The sequence below is a fragment of the Rousettus aegyptiacus genome, unplaced genomic scaffold (assembly GCF_014176215.1).
Source record: "Rousettus aegyptiacus isolate mRouAeg1 unplaced genomic scaffold, mRouAeg1.p scaffold_m13_p_9, whole genome shotgun sequence".
Taxonomy (NCBI): domain Eukaryota; kingdom Metazoa; phylum Chordata; class Mammalia; order Chiroptera; family Pteropodidae; genus Rousettus; species Rousettus aegyptiacus.
In genome coordinates, this window is record NW_023416312.1 from 65,824,281 (window position 1) to 65,841,928 (window position 17,648).

The following is a 17,648-nucleotide window of genomic DNA, read 5'->3' on the forward strand; positions in this document are numbered from 1 at the left end:
AGTGCAGGCTTCGTAGTGAATTCCCTTAATTTTTGTATGTCTGGACAGGTCTTTATTTCTCCTTCATATCTAAAGGAGGCCTTTGCTGGATTCATTATTCTTGGCTAGTAGTTCCTTTCATTTAATCGTTTGAATATTTGATTCCACTCTTTTCTGGCGTGTAAGGTTTGTGCTTAGAAGTCCGAGGATAATCTAATGGGTTTTCTTTTATTGGTTACCATCTTTTCCTTGGCTGCCCTGAGAATTCTTTCTTTGTCATTGATTTGTGATACTTTTAAGACTATGTATGTTGGTGAAGTCCTTTCGGGTTGAGATAATTGGGTGTTCTTTTGACGTGATGAATTCAAAGCTATAGCTCATTCCTTAGATTCAGAAAATTCTCATCAACTGTCTGAAATTCTTTCTACCCCCTGCTCCTTTTCCTCCCCTTCGAGAATGCCCATTATTCTTATGTTTCCTCTCCTGATGGTATCAGCTAGTTCTTGTATTTCTCTTTCATTCTTCTTCTATCTTTGATTTCTCTCTTCTTCCTTCTGATTTATTTCTAGGTTTCTATCTTCGGTATCACCGACACTTTCCTCCACTTGGTCGACTGTATTTCCCAGTCTTGCTGTTTCATCTTTCATCTCTTTCAGTGTGTTCTTCATCTCCCGAAGTTCTACTTGGTTCTTTTTCAGGGTTTCAGTCTCCTTGCTGGAGAACTCATTCTGCTCATCTAGTTGTTTTTTCGATTCCTGAAATTGTTGATATGAATTGTTTTGGGTCTCATTGATTTTTTTCTGAGTAGCATCCTGAATTCTCTGTCATTAAGGTCGCATATTTCTGTATCTTCAAGCTTATTTGCTTGACATTTTTCTCTTTCTTTCTGAGCTGTCTTGTCACCTTGATTTTTATAGTGTTAATGGAGCATTTCTCCACCTGGGCATTAATGAAATGGTATTCTGCTTTTTTTTTCCAGAAAGATTTATTATATAAAGGTCTCTCTTTGACCTGTTACTAAGATAGCATTTTACTTTTGGTTTCCAGTAGGTGGTGTCTAAGCCTCTTGAATTCCTTCTTTATATACAGTCTTAATAATGGCTCTTTTTTATAGTAGATATTAAATCACTCTTGCTATCATCAGTCTCAGTCTTTGTCAGTGTTAGTGAAAGTTTTGGTAACTTTTGCTTAGATTCCCCTGGGGCTCCGTGGTGTTCAGTCTCGGAAGATATGGGGGGAGGGCCCCTCTGTGTTGGGGGATGGGGGCTGCAGCTAACCTCACGTTTTGCTACTGCAGCTCGTAATAATCAACTGTTGTTTCTCTGCCATCCTGACTTCTCTGCTTTCTGCCCTGATGACTGGGCCCTGCCACCGGCTGGGTGAAGCTCACAACTCTCCCAGGCAGGGCTTTTCTGGGAGTTCTCCACACCTTTTCCCCTCCCCCTCCTCTTACAGGAAGCTCCAGCTGCGAGAGGCAGCTTCTTTGTTTCTCCGGTTCAGTGCCCGGTTCAGCGCCCGACACCCGGGTTTCTGACCTGTGGTAGCTCTTATGCATAGATCTCATGCTCAGACATGCTGGTGTGCAGTTTGTGTTTTTTGTTGAGTTTTACATGTTCATCTTATTGTTGTTTCAATGGGAGAGATCTGGGGACGTCTCTCATTCTGCCATGTTTCTGAAGTCACCTGTACATAAACCCTGAGTGTTATTTTTACAATGGCACTGGGTGACAAAGTCTGGGAAATACTGTATAAGCAATGTTAAGCAAGGTTTGTAGTTGTAGAGACCACCCAGGTCCTTCATATACCACTAATATACAAGGTAAATCTCCAAGGGAATATATTATATGCAACATTTCTTACATTCTTAACCAACTTTCTTAGTGGAACATTTTTCAAGTACCATCTCTGCAAAATACACTTTGGAAGATGCTAGTCTTTGTGACAAGTACATTTTGGTCTTTTTTGTGTGATTGCGAAAGGAGATGAACTGGTGAAATGCATGGGGATCATTTGCTAAGATGTCGGTCCTAAAGAGCAAGGCATTCAAGTTCAGAATCTGTTGAAATGAGCGCTTCTTGTTCTGAAACACCTCTCCCTCCTGTTCTTACAGCTCCCATTTGAATTGGAGATTTACTACATTCAACATGTTATGCTGTACGTGGTGCCCATCTACCTGCTTTGGAAAGGAGGTAAGGCCAGCGAACAACACCCCTGTGCCACCACTACACCTAGGTATTCCCTTCTGTTTGGGGGAGTCACAACCTCTTGGGTGCCTACCAGGATCTTGAGCTGCTGTCTGAATGTGTTTCTGCAGCATGCTTTATGCCAGACACCAGGCAGTAGGAAATGAGCATAGACAGGGCCTGCTAAGAATCTGGTGGCTTTTTTCAGAACCATCCTTTGTGGGCGAGGTTGGTGCCGCTGACTGTTTATCCCAGGGCGTAGGTCTTTACCATTCTTTCTCTAGTAGATTGGTTTTGGATGGAACTGCCTACACTCTGTCTCTCACTTCTGCTTGTGCCTTCACCTTGCCTCAGTGCACAGTATAGGGTAGAAGGTGAGAAGGAAGCACTAAGCCCTCTCAAGAGAGGGATCTTAGCTCTTGCTCATTATAACCATCCTCTGAGAAACAAAGAAGATACTGAAAGGGGTAAGAAGTCCAGGGACTGTGGGATTATGGGATTGAGGGAAGAAGCAGGTGAAAGAGCATTAACCTCTGTATAAAATAAACCACTGGAAAACTTCATTTGGTCATGAGGGAGAGACCAGTAACCTGACAGAAGCGGCCTATAGAGGAGGTTGATTTGTGACTTCATAACGTCCTTTAAATTATCCCCTCCTCTATTGTGTAGTATAGGGGTATGCAATCTCTGGGCCACAGACTGGTACCAGCTTGTGGCCTGTAAGAAACCAGGCCACACAGCAGGAGCTGAGCAGTGGGCGAGCAAGCGAAGCTTCACCTGTATTTGCAGCTGCTCCCCAGCACTAGCATCACCGCCTCAGCTCCACCTCAGATCATCAGGCATTAGATTCTCATAGGAGCACCGGTCCCTGGTGCCAAAAAAGTTGGGGACTGCTGGTGTAGTAGACAAAAGGGAAGGAAATTTCCTATCTCTGCTAGACAAAGTGTGCGAGCAGCTCCTTCTCAGTGTTTTTACCTTCCTGAAGGGCCTATACCTGGAATATGTCCTATTCTAATCTTAGCCATCAGCCTCTTTATTTTGGTAGCTGAGACTTCTGGGAGACCAACCCTCCTTTCCTCACCCCAGGCAGAAAGTGTTTCATTTCTATCACATTAAAAATAACATGAGACCACATGGACTCTTGAGCCCACTGGAAGATAGTTTGGAAGGGTGCTTCCTCTAACTCAGGAATTCTGGCAAACCTTAAGAACTTCTGGTATGAGATATTCTCAAAGATCAGTCAACTTAGAGACATGTTGGAGGATGGGCACTATTGCTGCCTATGACGTCTACTACCAGTGCAGAGATTTGACCCCTTTCCCTGATTTCTATCAATTAGGACTCTTAGGACTTGTCTAAATATTCTCTGAGACTGTTTTTACCATGTGCCGACATTTGGGGTCGCACACAGTCAGAGAATTTATTTTAATTTGCTTTAAATGCACTATTTTCCTCCGTGAGCTTTAAGGGAAGGCTGAAGTTCCAGTAGCCAGGATATCTGTGCCATTTCTCTTATCTGTCTCCCGTGGCACAGCAAATATCTTCCTAATAATATTTACATCTCAGAGATAGACTCATTCCGAAGGGAACCAGATAGGCAGCTGTCCCAGGTCTTCAGACTGCCACTACTCATTGTTGTTGGTTGCTGAGGTGTGCAATGCAAGTTCTGGCCAAATGTGCATGGTTATTAGTTAAACCTGTTTGTACTCTGAGGTTTCCAAAACAATCTGTCAGGTAGCTGAGCTAGACTAGGCTGACATGGAAAATAGCAAGTAGCTATCCGCTGCCCTACTCCTCCACACAGCAAACAAACTACAATCTAGAAGTGGTTGATTCCACTGTGGCTTTCTATTGGATCTATTGCTGCACTGTTAGGTGGGGAACTGAACTGAGGAAGTAGTGATTCCAAGTCTTAATTCTAATTTATTTCCTACTGTTAATGATTCTTTCCCCTCTCTTCTGGTGCCTGACCCTGAGAAGAGGCTGCAGTAGTAGCAACAGTAATACCACAGTAAATATCAATCTCTACTTTTTTATTGAGTGTTTCCTATGTATGAGATACTGTGCTAGACATGTTTTATGTATTTTCTCATCACAACTGACCTGATGAAAAATTCTTCTATGGAGGAGAAAATCCGGGCTTAGAAATGTTAGGTACCTCACCCACAGCCCAGATTCAAAGACTGGCCTAGATTCGCTCCCCAAACCAGTGCTTTTTTCCACATACCATGTTGTCCTAAAACACATTTGTCTTCTAACCACATCAGGCTGAAAGTCTCATCTGCACCTGCCCCATCCACCCATTCGCTTAACAAGTATTTATCGAGCACCTACTATGTGCTCCACATTGACACTAAGGAATCAGAAATAAACCAGACAGGTACAATCTTTTCACAGGGAATCCCCATCTATGAAAGAAGATTCTCGATTCCAATACAGCATAGTAAGTACAACAGAGGGTACTGTGGAGTTGTAATATGATTGCCCGGACCTAGATCATCTCTTTTCCACCATTTCTGGACTTTTGTGTGGACTCTCTTTCCTTTCTGGCTCTTTGCTGCCCTCCGTTGTTCACTTGTGGGAATTATAAACATTTAGAGAATAATTTGGATTTCTTCTGGCTGGTTTCATTTTCAGTCTAAGCCTTGGACCTAGGCCTTGCAGAGGCAGAATGGATCTGGAGTAAGCAGTGGGAAGTTTATTCCCTATAAATCAAAAAAATTGAGGGTTTGGGACTTCTCTTCCCAAGAAGTCTCTGGTAGTTTTACAGAAATAACTAGCTCAGGGATTTTTACCAAAGACAAGACAGCACTCCCATAGATAATCTCCTGTGCTCAGGAACTCAATTTTCCTAAAAAGCACACCCCTCATTCTTCCTGTGTTTGGAGGTGGCTGGGTGGTATTTAGTGAGAACCGCATTCCTCGCTTGTTTCTGCAGTCCTTTGTCACTACCATCTTTGTCCACACTTCTCTTTCTTTCTACAGCCTGGCTTTCTTTTTCTTTTTCTTTTTCTTTTTATTGTGACATTGGTTAACGAAATCCAGTAATTTCAAGACATACAATTCAAAAGTAAGTCATATATATACATTGTATTGTGCGTTCACTGCCCATACTTAGATTTATTTCTGTCACCACATATTTGATCTCTTTTACCTCACCTACCTCCCCTCTCCCCCTCTGGTATTCACTAGCCTATTGTCCATGTCCATGAGTCTCTGTTCATTTATCCTGTTCCTTAGTTGCTTTCAGGTTTATATCCCACATATAAATGATATCATGTGGTTTTCAACATTTTCTGTCTGGCTTATTTCGCTTAGCATGATTATCTCAAGGTCCGTCCATGTTTTCGCAAATGGGAGTATTTCATCTCTTATGGCTGAGTAATATTCCATTGTATATATGTACCACAGCTTCTTTTTCCAATCATCTATTGTAGGAAACTTTGGCTGCTTCCATGTTCTGGCCGCCATGAATAATGCTGCTATGGGCATGGGTGTGCACATGTCTTTTGGGATATGGGTTTTCAAGTCTTTGGGGTAAATACTGAGTAGAGGGATTGATGAATCATATGGTCGATCAATCCTCAGGTTTTTGAGGAAGTTCCGTACTGTTTTCTATAGTGGCTGTACCAATTTGCAGTCCCACCAGCAGCATACGAGGGTTCATTTTCTCCGCATCCTCTCCAACATGTGTTATTACTCATGCTGTTGATTATAGCTATTCTATCAGGTGTGAGATGGTATCTCATTTTGTTTTTGATTTGCATTTCCCTAATAGCTAGCAATGTTGAACATCTCTTCGTATGTTTGTTGGCCATTTGTATGTCTTCTTGGGAGAAGTGTCTGTTCAGGTCCTCTGCCCATTTTTTGATTGTTTTGTTCTTTTGTCATTATTGAGTCGTGTGAATTCTTTGCATATTTGGGATATTAGGCCCTTACTGGAGGCATTCCTTGCAAATATATTTTCCCATTCGGATGGTTGTCTCTTTACCTTGTTGACAGTTTCTTTTGCTGAGCAGAAGCTTTTTAGTCTGATGTAGTCTCATTCATTTATTTTTGCTTTTACTTCCCTTGCCTTTGAGGTCAAATTCATAAAATCCTCTTTAACTCCAAGGTCCATGAATTTAGTTCCCATGTTTTCTTCTATGCATTTTATTGTTTCAGGTCTTATATTCAGGTCCTTAATCCATTTTGAGTTAATTTTGGTGTGTGGTGAGAGACAACAGTCTAGTCTCATTCTTTTGAAGGTGGTTTTGCAGTTTTCCCAGCACCATTTATTGAAAAGGCTTTTCTTTCTCCACTATATGTTTTTGGCTTTTTTGTCGAAAACTATTTGCTCATATAAATATGAGTTTATTTCTGGACTCTTGATTCCATTCTACTGGTCTATGTGTCTGTTTTTCTGCTAATACCATGCCGTTTTGATTATTGTTGTGTTGTAGTATAATTTGAACTGGGCAGAATGATGCCTCTAGCCTCGTTCTTTTTTCTTAGGATGGCTTTGGCAATTTGGGATCTTTTTTGCTTACATACAAATCTGATGATTTTTTATTCTACTTCTTTAAAAAATGCCAATGGGATTTTGATGGGGATTGCATTAAATCTGTATAATGCTTTAGGTAATAAGGTCATTTTAACTATGTTGATTCTTCCAATCCAAGAACATGGAATAACTTTTCATTTCATTATATCTTCTTCAAGTTCTTTTAATACGATTTTATAGTTTTCATTATCTAGGTCCTTCACAGGTTTCATTAGATTTATTCCTAGGTGTTTTATTTTTTTGCTGCAATTACAAAAGGAATATTTTTTTCCATTTCCTTCTCTGACAATTCATTATTTGCTTATTGTATTTGCTTATTTGCTTATTGTTTCTGGTAGTGTTCTTGTGGAGTCCTCAGGGTTTTCTGTATAGAGAATCATGTCATCTGCATATAGTGACAGTTTGACTTCTTTGTTTCCAATTAATATGCCGTTTATGTCTTTCTCTTGTTTGACTGCACTCGCTAGGACATCCAATGTTATATTGAATAACAGTGGGTATATGGGACAGCCTTGCCTTGTTCCTGATCTTAGAGGAAACGTTTTTTAGTTTTTCACTATTAAGTATATTGGCTGAGGGTTTGTCATAAATGACCTTTATTATGTTAAGATATTTTCATTCTAAACCGATTTTGTTAAGCATTTCGATCATAAATGGATGCTGTATCTTGTCGAAGACCTTTTCTGCATTTATTGAGATAATTGTATGATTCTTATTTTTTAACTCGTTTATCTGGTGTATCACATTAATCAATTTGTATACATTAAACTATCTCTGTGCTGCTAGGATGAAGCCCACTTGATTGTGGCGTATAATCTTTTTAATACGTTCTTGTATTCCCTTCACTAGTATCTTATTTAGGATTTTTGCATCTGTGTTCATGACAGATATTGCTCTGTAGTTTTCTTTTTTAGTGTTATCTTTACCAAGTTTTGGTATCAAGTAATATTGGGCTCATACAATGAGTTGGGAAGGATTGCCTCCTCTTTGCTTTTATTTTTGGAAGAGTTTGAGGAGAACAAGTATTAAATCTACTTTGAATGTTTGGTAGAATTCACTGGTGAAGCCATCTGGTCCTGGACTTTTCCTTTTTGGTAGGTTTTTGATGATTGCTTCAATTTCCATACTGCTGATTGGTCTATTTAGATTTTCCAGTTCTTCTCGATTCAGTTTAGGAAGGTTGTATCTTTCTAAGTATTTGTTCATTCCTTTTAAGTTATTAAATTTGGTGTTGCATACTTTTTCATAGTATTCTAGTATGATCCTTTGTCTTTCTGCAGTGTCTGTCATAATTTCTCTTCTTTCATCCCTGATTTTGTTTTTTTTTTGTCCTTTCTCTTTTTTCTTTAGTGAGTCTAGTCAGGGTGTTGTCAATTTTATTAACTTTCTCCAAGGACCAGCTCTTTGTTGTGTTTGTTTTTTCTATTGTGTTTTTTTTTTTTTTGGTTTGTTTCCAATTTCATTTACCTCTGCTCTAATTTAATTATTTCTTTTCTTCTAACCTTGGACTTCATTTGTTCTTTTCTAGTATTTTTTTAAGATGAAGTGTTAGGTGTTAATTTGGGCTTGTTCTTGTTTGTGGAGATAAGCCTGTGATGACATGAACTTTCCTCTTATGACTGCTTTCGATGTGTCCCACAAGTTTTGATGTGTCGGATGATCATTATCATTTGTTTCAATGTATCTCTTGTTCTCCCTTTTTATTTCTTCTCTGACCCAGTTATTCTTCCATAGCATGTTGTTTAATCTCCATGTATTTGTGGTTCTTCCTGCTATCTTTTTACAGTTGATTTCCAGCTTCAAAGCATTATGATCAGAGAATATGGTTGATATGATTTCAGGCCTCATATTTGTTGAGGCTTTCTCTGTGTCCTAGTATGTGGTTCATCCTTGAGAATGTTCCTTGTGCACTGAGAGAACGTATAAGCAGCTGTTTGGGGATGAAAAGCTTTGTAAAGGTCAGTTATGTTCAGTTGATCTAATGTGTCATTCAAGGATATTATTTCCTTATGGATTTTCTGTTTGGATGATCTGTCCATATCCAACAGTGGAGTATTTAGGTCCCTACTATGATAGTTTTTTGGTCTGTTTCTTCCTTTATTTCTGTTAGTAATGACTTTATATATTTCAGGCTCCATGATTGGGAGCATAGGTATTAGTAAGTGTTATGTCTAATTAATATGATTCCGTTTATCATTTTGAAGTGTCCCTCAGTAACTTTCTTTACCTTTTCTATTTTGAAGTCTGTTTTGTCCGATATTAGTACTACTACTCCCACTATTCTGTGAATGCCATCAGCTTGAAATATCATTTTCCACCCTTTCACTTTGAGTCTATATTTGTCTTTGGAGCTGAGATGTGTCTTTTGAAGGCAGCATATGTTTGGCTTTTGTTTTTCAATCCATTTTGAAGCTCTGTGCCTTTTTATTGGTGAATTCAATCCATTTACATTTAGGGTGAATATTGAAATATGAGGTCTTCTTATAGCCATTTTATATTTTGCTTTCTGGTAGCTCAGTGTTTCCATTGCTTTCTTTTCCTTGTGTTTTATGTTCTTTATTTTGGTTGGCTTTTGTGGGATTTCCCTCTGGTCCTTGTTTTATGTTATATACAATGGTCCTGAATCTTTGGTGTGTGGTTACCATTATGAATATGTAAAGGATAGTGTTTTATATATATATATATGTGTGTGTGTGTGTGTGTGTGTGTGTGTGTGTGTGTGTGTGTGTATGTATGTATATTTATACACACACAGAGTCATCCATTCTCTTCTTCTTGTGCCTTTTCTCCATTCCCCTTTGCAAATTTGAATCTTTGAATCCTTCCCCTTTTAAGTCATTGTTATCTCAAATTGTCCCTGTGTATGCTGAACTTTCATTACTATCTTGCTGTAGCAAATCTCTTCTTATTGTTTAAGCTTATAATGCACTGATCTTAGTAAGGGTTGTACTCTGCTTCTATCTGCCTGCTAGTTGCCTTACTCCTAGTTATGTATTTTTTTGTCATTTTTTTAGGTGAGCTGACCTTTTTTGCTATTTCCTATAGTGCAGGCCTCGTAGTGGAGAATTTCCTCAATTTTTGAATGTCTGGAAAAGTCTTAATTTCTCCTTCATATCTAAAGTAGAGTTTAGCCGGATACATTATTCTAGGCTAGTAGTTCCTTTCACTTAATAGTTTAAATATTTGATTCCATTCCTTTCTGGCTTGTAAGGTTTGTGCTTAGAAGTCCGAGGATAATCTTATGCATTTACCTTTATCAGTTACAGCTTTTTTCTCCCTGGCTGCCTTGTGAATTCTTTCTTTGTCATTGATTTTTGATACTTTTAATACTATGTGTGTTGGTGAAGACCTTTCGGGTTGAGATAATTAGGTGTTCTTTTGACGTGATGAATTCAAAGCTATAGCTCATTCCTTAGATTCAGAAAATTCTCGTCAACTGTCTGAAATGCTTTCTACTTCCTGCTCCTTTTCCTCCCCTTCGAGAATGCCCATTATTCTTATGTTTCCTCTCCTGATGGTATCAGCTAGTTCTTGTATTTCTCTTTCATTCTTCTTCAATCTTTGATTTCTCTCTTCTTCCTTCTGATTTATTTCTAGGTTTCTGTCTTCGGTATCACCGACACTTTCCTCCACTTGGTCGACTGTATTTCCCAATTTTGCCGTTTCATCTTTCATCTCTTTCATCTCCCGAAATTCTACTTTTTCAGGGTTTCAGTCTCCTTGCTGGAGAACTCATTCTGCTCATCTAGTTGTTTTTTTGATTCCTGAAATTGTTGATATGAATTGTTTTGGGTCTCATTGATTTTTTTCTGAGTAGCATCATGAATTCTCTGTCATTTAGGTTGCATATTTCTGTATCTTCAAGCTTATTTGCTTGACATTCTTCTCTTTCTGAGCTGTCTTGTCACCTTGATTTTTTTATGGTGTTAATGGAGTATTTCTCCACCTGGGCATTAATGAAATGGTATTCTGCTTTTTTTTTCCCAGAAAGATTTACTATATAAAGGTCTCTCTTTGACCTGTTACTAAGATAGCATTTTTCTTTTGGTTTCCAATATGTAGTGTCTAAGCCTTTGGATCCCTGCTTTACATAAATTCTTAATAATGCCTTTTCTTTCTTATAAATATTAAATAACGCTCGCTACCCTTGCTTAGTCTCTGTCCCTGTCAATGTTAGCACCAGTTTGGGTAGCTTTTGCTTAAATTCCCCTTGAGCTCCGTGGTGTTCGGTCTGGAAGATATTTGGGGAAGGGCCCCCTCTGTTGAGGGATGCGGGCTGTGGTTCAGCCTTGTGTTTTGCAAGCGCAGCTGGTAATAATTAGCTGTTTCTTCTCTGCCTTCCCTACTTCTCTGCTTTCTGACTTGATGATTGGGCCCTGTCCTGGCTGCGTGGAGCTTACAGCTCTCTCAGGCATGGTTGTTCAATGCACCTGCCACACCTACTCCCTTCTCCTCCTGCAGAGTGCTCTGGCTGAGAGAGGCAGCTTCTTTGTTTCTCCAAGTCCACCGCCCCACACCCAGATTCTGACCTGTGGTAGCTCTTATATGCAGATCCCACACTTAGACGTGCTGGTATGCAGTTTGGGTGTTTTTTGTTGAATTTTAGATTTTTTGCTTATTGTTATTTCAAGGGGAGAGATCTGAGGAAATCTCTCACTCTGCCATGTTTCTGCCATCACTCCTTGTGGCTTTTTATTTCTGTTGGTTTCCCTCTCAACTCTCCTTTTGACTCTCTGGAACAATATTTTACATAAACTTTCTAGCCCCACCACTGGATCTTCATAGAATACATAGTCCTGTCTCTTGCCTGAATGTCTCTCTAATGGAGGCTGCTTGGCCTCTCATGCTGCCTGGCTACCTACTGTTTCTTCTTGACCATCATTCAATCTCTGCCTTATGTGAAATGCTTTTACTTTACCATTCTCTTGACCTCTTTTTCAGCACCACCGCCTAACATTTTGGTCACATTTCTAGATGACTTTGGTCCATGAGCTCCCAAATTTTCCAATATAACTCTAGCTAGCATCCTGAGAGATATCAAGCCTCATTCCACACCCAGCTTCTTGAGGTTTGGGTTTCTTAGTTCAGTGCCTTTTACATCCCCTTCCCTTTAGCCGCCTGCACCTTGACTTCTCCCTTCCCCTAAAACTCCTTTATTTGAAATCATAAGGCTCTGTGTCCCTTTCTTTGACCCAGATCTCCTCTCCTTTCAGCTTCCTTCTTTTCCCAATCACCTTATACCACTATGAACAATTACTGGAATTTTTCTTTCACCAACTCCTAGAAGTGTCAAACTCCCTTGTCCCTTTCCCTGGGATCAATGTCCAATCCCAGTGCTCAGTTTTGGGATACTGGAGAAAATCTCTCAAGTCATTCAGATTTGGGCCACTAAAATTTGATGGCCTCTTTTACAGTCGTTCTGTCAACACTATTGTTCAGTTATTTTCTGCCTTTCATCATCTCCTCCCTGCATTGCCCTTGGAAGTCATGGGTTAAATCCATACCACCCTCTTGAAACTTCCTGTCCACTTTATTCAAACTTCCTGTCCTTGCCACACCTAATAGGTATCCTCTAACAAATGACTGAAAAAATAGGGATTGGGGTGGGAATTTTCTCAAACACTTCTCTCTACTCTACAAGCTTCTTTACTCATACCCATCCTTACTTTCCCCCCTTCCATACTGGGAGAAGTGGTGTTCCTCCTGAATGAGGCCAGTCACACTCCAGTGTGTTTACTTCCCATCCATGACACCACCTCTGGAATTTCATTCCATCAACTAGTCACTTGTTTACCTAGAATTTCAACACTTTCTTCATTACGGGCATTTTAGCCAATAAGGATTCTGAAGCCTTTCCAATTCTCAAAAAACTGTCTTTAAATCCACACACCTCTGTCTTTCATCTTCCCTTCACAGCTCAGCATCTTTAAAAAATAGTCCAAACAGTAGTTTCTAAACTTCACTTCTTTGGGCATGACAATTTTTGCCTTATCCAGGTAACTACTTGATTATTATGTATATAATATAGGTCTTTAAGTCTATTGATTTTTCTCTAAAATATATTTGTTTATAAGAAGAACTTTATGTTACCCATGAAATCTTACATTCACTGCACTTCTTATCTATTTTAATATACTTTAAATATATAATAATTAAAAACAATGTTTATCTGTTTGCCATCTGAAATCAACTCACGAAAAGGACAGTTATCTACATTGATGAACCTAATTTCTCAATCACCTTTTATTCCTCAGAATATTGCCATCTGACACCTACTACCACCACCACCCGCCCACCTCTTCACAGAAACAGCTCTTCTAAAGATTGCCCAGAATGTCTACATGACCAAATCTAATGACTTTCTTTCAGGCTTTATCTTGCCAGAACTCTCTGCTATGCTGAGCATTGTTGAGCCCCTCCCCCCCTTTTTTTGAAATGTTCTATGCATAGAGCTTCCAAAATCTTCCCCTCTCTTGGCTTGTCTCCCTCACTCACCATGCCTTCCTAAGTCTTCTTCAGGAGTTCATTTTTCTCTATCTTCTGAAATGTTGATTTCCTCAAAGTTCTGTTCTAGGCTCACCTCTCGCTTACCACTGCCAGCATGGTTTCATGAGCTTACACAGTTTAACCCATCAGTCTGTAGAGTGATAGCTACCACATCCCTATCTGTAGGCCAGACTTAAGAGATTCAGTTTCGTATTGTTCACTCAATATCGCCACCTGAACATCCCATGCATACCTCACAATCAGCCTGTCCATGCTGCACCCATATTTTCTAGTAGTCCTGCTTCACTTCCTGTGGTTTTTGGCAGATGGCATTCCCAGCTAGAACCTTAGAATCATCCCTACCTCCATATCTATCTCATCAATTCATCTAACACAAATGTTTTGTCCATTTGTGCTACTATAACAAAATATCGCAAACTGGTGGTTTATAACAACAGAAATTTATTACTCACAGTTCTGGAGGCTGGGAAGTACAGATGAGGGTGTCAGAATAGTCACCTTCTGGTGGGGGCCCTCTACCTGGTTCATAATCAGCCCCTTCTCACTGTTTTCTCACATGGCTGAAAAGGAGAGGGAGTCCTCTGGAGGCTCTTTTATAAGGCACTAATTCCATTCATGAGGGCTCCACCCTCATGACCTAAGCACCTCCCAAAGGCCCCACCTCCTAATACCATCATCTTTGGAGGTTAGCATTGTACCATACAAATTATGTGATACACAAACATTCAGACCATAGCAACATGTTTTTACACATGTTTTCTTTCTGCCATGCTCTACACTGGCCACTGGGGTGCCTGATGAGCAAAAATCAGATACCACCTCCTCCCTTATAGAATTTATATTGTAGTTGGAGGGAAACAGGTATGAATCAAATAATCACACAAATTAATGTATACAGTTAAAAGAGAGCTTAGGAAATCACAAGTTGACCTTTGGAGATTTGGGGAAGAGTTCCCTGAGGAGTGACATTTCAACTGAGAGATGAAGGATGAGTAGGAGTTTACTAGAGAAGTATAGGATTAGGGGAGGTGAACCCTTATATCTGAACAAAATGACATGTGTGACAACGCTGAGGCAGGAAGGGTAGCCAGAGGGAGGGCAGGTGACACTGGCCCTGAGGGACAGGCAGGGGTCAGATATGGAGGGTTTCATAGGCCATGTCAGGGGTTTATTCTAAGAGCTGTGGAAAGCCAGTGAAAGTTTTAAGAAGGGGCATAACATCAGCTTGTTTGGTGTATGGATTCTTTTCTAATGTAATTCATTGAAATACCGATGCTCCTTGATTTACAATGGGGTTATGTTCAGATAAACCAATTTGCAAGTTGAAAATACCATAAGTTGAAAATGCATTTACTACACCTAACCTACTGAACATTATGGTTCAATCTAGCCTACCTTAAACATGCTCAGAACACTTACATTAGTCTACAGTTGGGCAAAATCGTCTAACACAATGAATACACTATAGAGTATCAGTTGTTCACCCTCGTGATCATATGGCTGACTGGGAGCTGTGGCTCGCTGCTGCTGCTAGCATATTGCTAGCTCAGGAGGATATCCAAATTCAAAAGTAAAGTATGGCTTTTACTGAATATGTATTGCTTTTACACTATTGTAAAGTCGAAAAATCATATCAACCACCATTGTAAATAGGGGACCATCTATAGTTCAAAATCTAAGATGCAAAAGGCCATTTTGTGAAAAAATCACCTTTCCCTCTCTTCCCCACATTTACATACACCCTCTAGAACTCCACAGGTAACCACTATTTTTTGTTGTTGCTGTTGTTGTTTTCATATCCTCTCAGAGTTTCTTTTTGAATATATAAGTAAAATTTCAAATTATTTTATTTTCTTCCTTCTTAAGATATATATCCCCAAATAGCATACTACTACACAACTGTATTATTGCCATTGCTACTGTTTTGCTTAGCAGTATTTTTGAGAGAGCTTTCTACGTAAGCCCATAGGAAGCTTCTGCATTCTTTTTCACAGCAGCATGTGTTCCATTGTGTGGGTGATGAAATATAGTATGATGAAAATGGTAGCACTATGATGTAGCACACATTGTTTCAAGCTTTTCATACACATTGACTCATTTAATACCACCACAATCCTCTTAGGTAGGCGTTACTATTATCTCTCTTTTACAGATGAGGAAACTGACACTCAGATACTAATTTGAAGACCCAAGATTTGAACCCACTGATATGACTCTGTGGTTTTTGCTGTTATACATAACACAAGGGTACAACACTATACCATAATTTATTCATTTCATCTCCTATTGATAAACGTTTAGGTTGTTTCAAATATTTTGCTAATATAAATAACACTGCAGTGAGTGACCTTGCACCAATACCATTTTGCATGTGTGCAAGTTGTATCTATAGGATAAATCTCCATAAGTGGAATTGCTGAATCAAAGAGGTTGTAATTTTGATGGATATTTTCCAATCCATAAAGTTATAACAATTTAAATGCTCAGTACCAATGTGTAAGAGTGCATGTTTCCATGCAGCCTCACCAGATAGTATATTTCCAACCTTTCCAATTTTTGCCCATCTGATGGGAAGAAATAATGGTATATCAGTTCAGTTTTAATTTGAATCTTGAGCATCACAGCTGCCTTACATAGGTGTTTATTTGTGTTTCGCCACTAGATGGCAGTATTCTCATTTTCATCTTTTACAGAGATGCAGCTATCCAATTAAGATCATTTTAAAATTGTAATGTAAACTAATAATAATAATTAATGAAATATATAGTGTTCATTATCATTAATATGCTATGGGAGTAAAGGCGAAGGCAATGTCTGTAAGTTCCCAGGATTTTGGCCTGGGTGGCTTGGGGTGCTGGTGCTAGTGTAAGGTGTCACACAGAAGGAAGGAAAATGTTTGGGGGAACAAAATGATTTTAGTTGATTCTGAGGCACTTCTAGGCTATCCACATTGAGATGTCCAAGAAACAACTCAAAATATTCTGGAGCTGTTCAGGGGAGCCTAAGTTTGAGGCGAACTTTGGTATCCTTGCTATAAAGGTGGTGGATATAAACATGGGAGTGGATAAGATGGTCCAGACGAATTATGTAGGTGAGGAATAAACAGAACTTCGGAAAAGGCCTTGAGGATTATCAACCTGTAAAGAGTGTAAGGAGATCGCAGAAATGGCCAGGGGAATAAAAAGCGTGGCTGGTTGTCTTAGAAGCTAAGGCAGTAGAAATATTCACCAAAGTAGTAGTGAAGAATACCATGTTGTTTTAGAGAGTTCCAGGAAAGTTAGGCCATTGGAGAAGTGGGGATGGGAAGGAATAAGAAGTTAAGGGTGTTAAAGAAGGAGGGGTTAAGGGTGATGCAGAGCCAATGGTGAGCTTTCTCTCTCCCTTTCCCCTCCTCCCGTGACCCATCATCCCCTTTCCAATACTCCCTTTTCCTCTCTGCTCAAAGCTGGGCATGTTCAAGTGCTAAAATGAAGGTCAGTAGTGAGAGGGAACATTTGAAGGTACTAGGGAGAAAGGGGAGTGGATGAATTACAAGATGATGACAGCTGCTGAGAACGGAAGTGGTTTGTGGTAGATCGAGAAGAGTAATAATGAGGAGTAAATGCTGCAGGAATGAGAGAAGGAGATAATTCTAGACTATTTCGGGTACTGTTCAATAGAATTCTCTGATGACAGAGGTTTATTCATCTGCTTTGTTCATATGGGAGCCACTAGCTACATGTGGCTTCTGAGCAGACAAACTGTGGCTAAGTACAACTGAGGAACTGGGACTGAGGAATTTCTCATTTAAGTTCAATGAAACTGAACTGAAATTGAAATAGCTGTATATCTTTAGTAGCTACTACAATTGACTCTTGAACAACATGGGTATGTGCGGGTCCATTTATGGGGATTTTTTTTCAATAAATAAACAGTTGGTCCTCCATATACATGGGTTTCACATCCATAGATTCAACCAACCATGGATGAACAAAGTATTTTCAATCCATATTTGGGAATTCATAGATGCGGAGGGCTGACCGTATGCATTGTTCTACACCATTTTACATAAGGAACTTGAGCATCTACATATTCTGTTTTCTACATTGGTCCTGGAATAAATTCCTTACAGATACCAAGGGATGACTGGGAGTCTAAAGTTACACTCGAATTTTCTACTGTGCAGGGGGTTGGTGTTCCTAAACCCTGTGTTGCCCAACGATCGGCTGTATACTGGATGGTGTAGCTCTAGAAATTTGGTGAATAGCACTGAAAGGGTTTACCTGAAATAAATATCTGTGCATTTTGCCGGTACTGGTCTGTACAGTCACCCATTTTCTCAAGGAAGGGTCAGCGGCCGGAGTAAATGAGCAGAATATCTGGTTTGAGGGATTCATTTGAGGTTGGGGCTTCGTAAATAGGGTGTGGAAGATCCAGAAAGCGAGGGATGTTAAGGA

The 17,648-nt window shown here is 39.6% G+C and overlaps 1 protein-coding gene across 7 annotated transcripts in view; it reads left to right on the forward strand.

The window, feature by feature from the left end:
* Positions 1-17,648, forward strand: part of TMEM164 (transmembrane protein 164) — a 178,937-nt gene that overhangs the window by 132,475 nt on the left and 28,814 nt on the right. For all 7 annotated transcript variants that reach the window (XM_036227312.1, XM_036227306.1, XM_036227310.1 and 4 more), the window contains one exon: positions 2,090-2,168. In XM_036227312.1, coding sequence (XP_036083205.1) covers positions 2,090-2,168 — 79 coding nt within the window. The remainder of the gene's footprint in view (positions 1-2,089; positions 2,169-17,648) is intronic.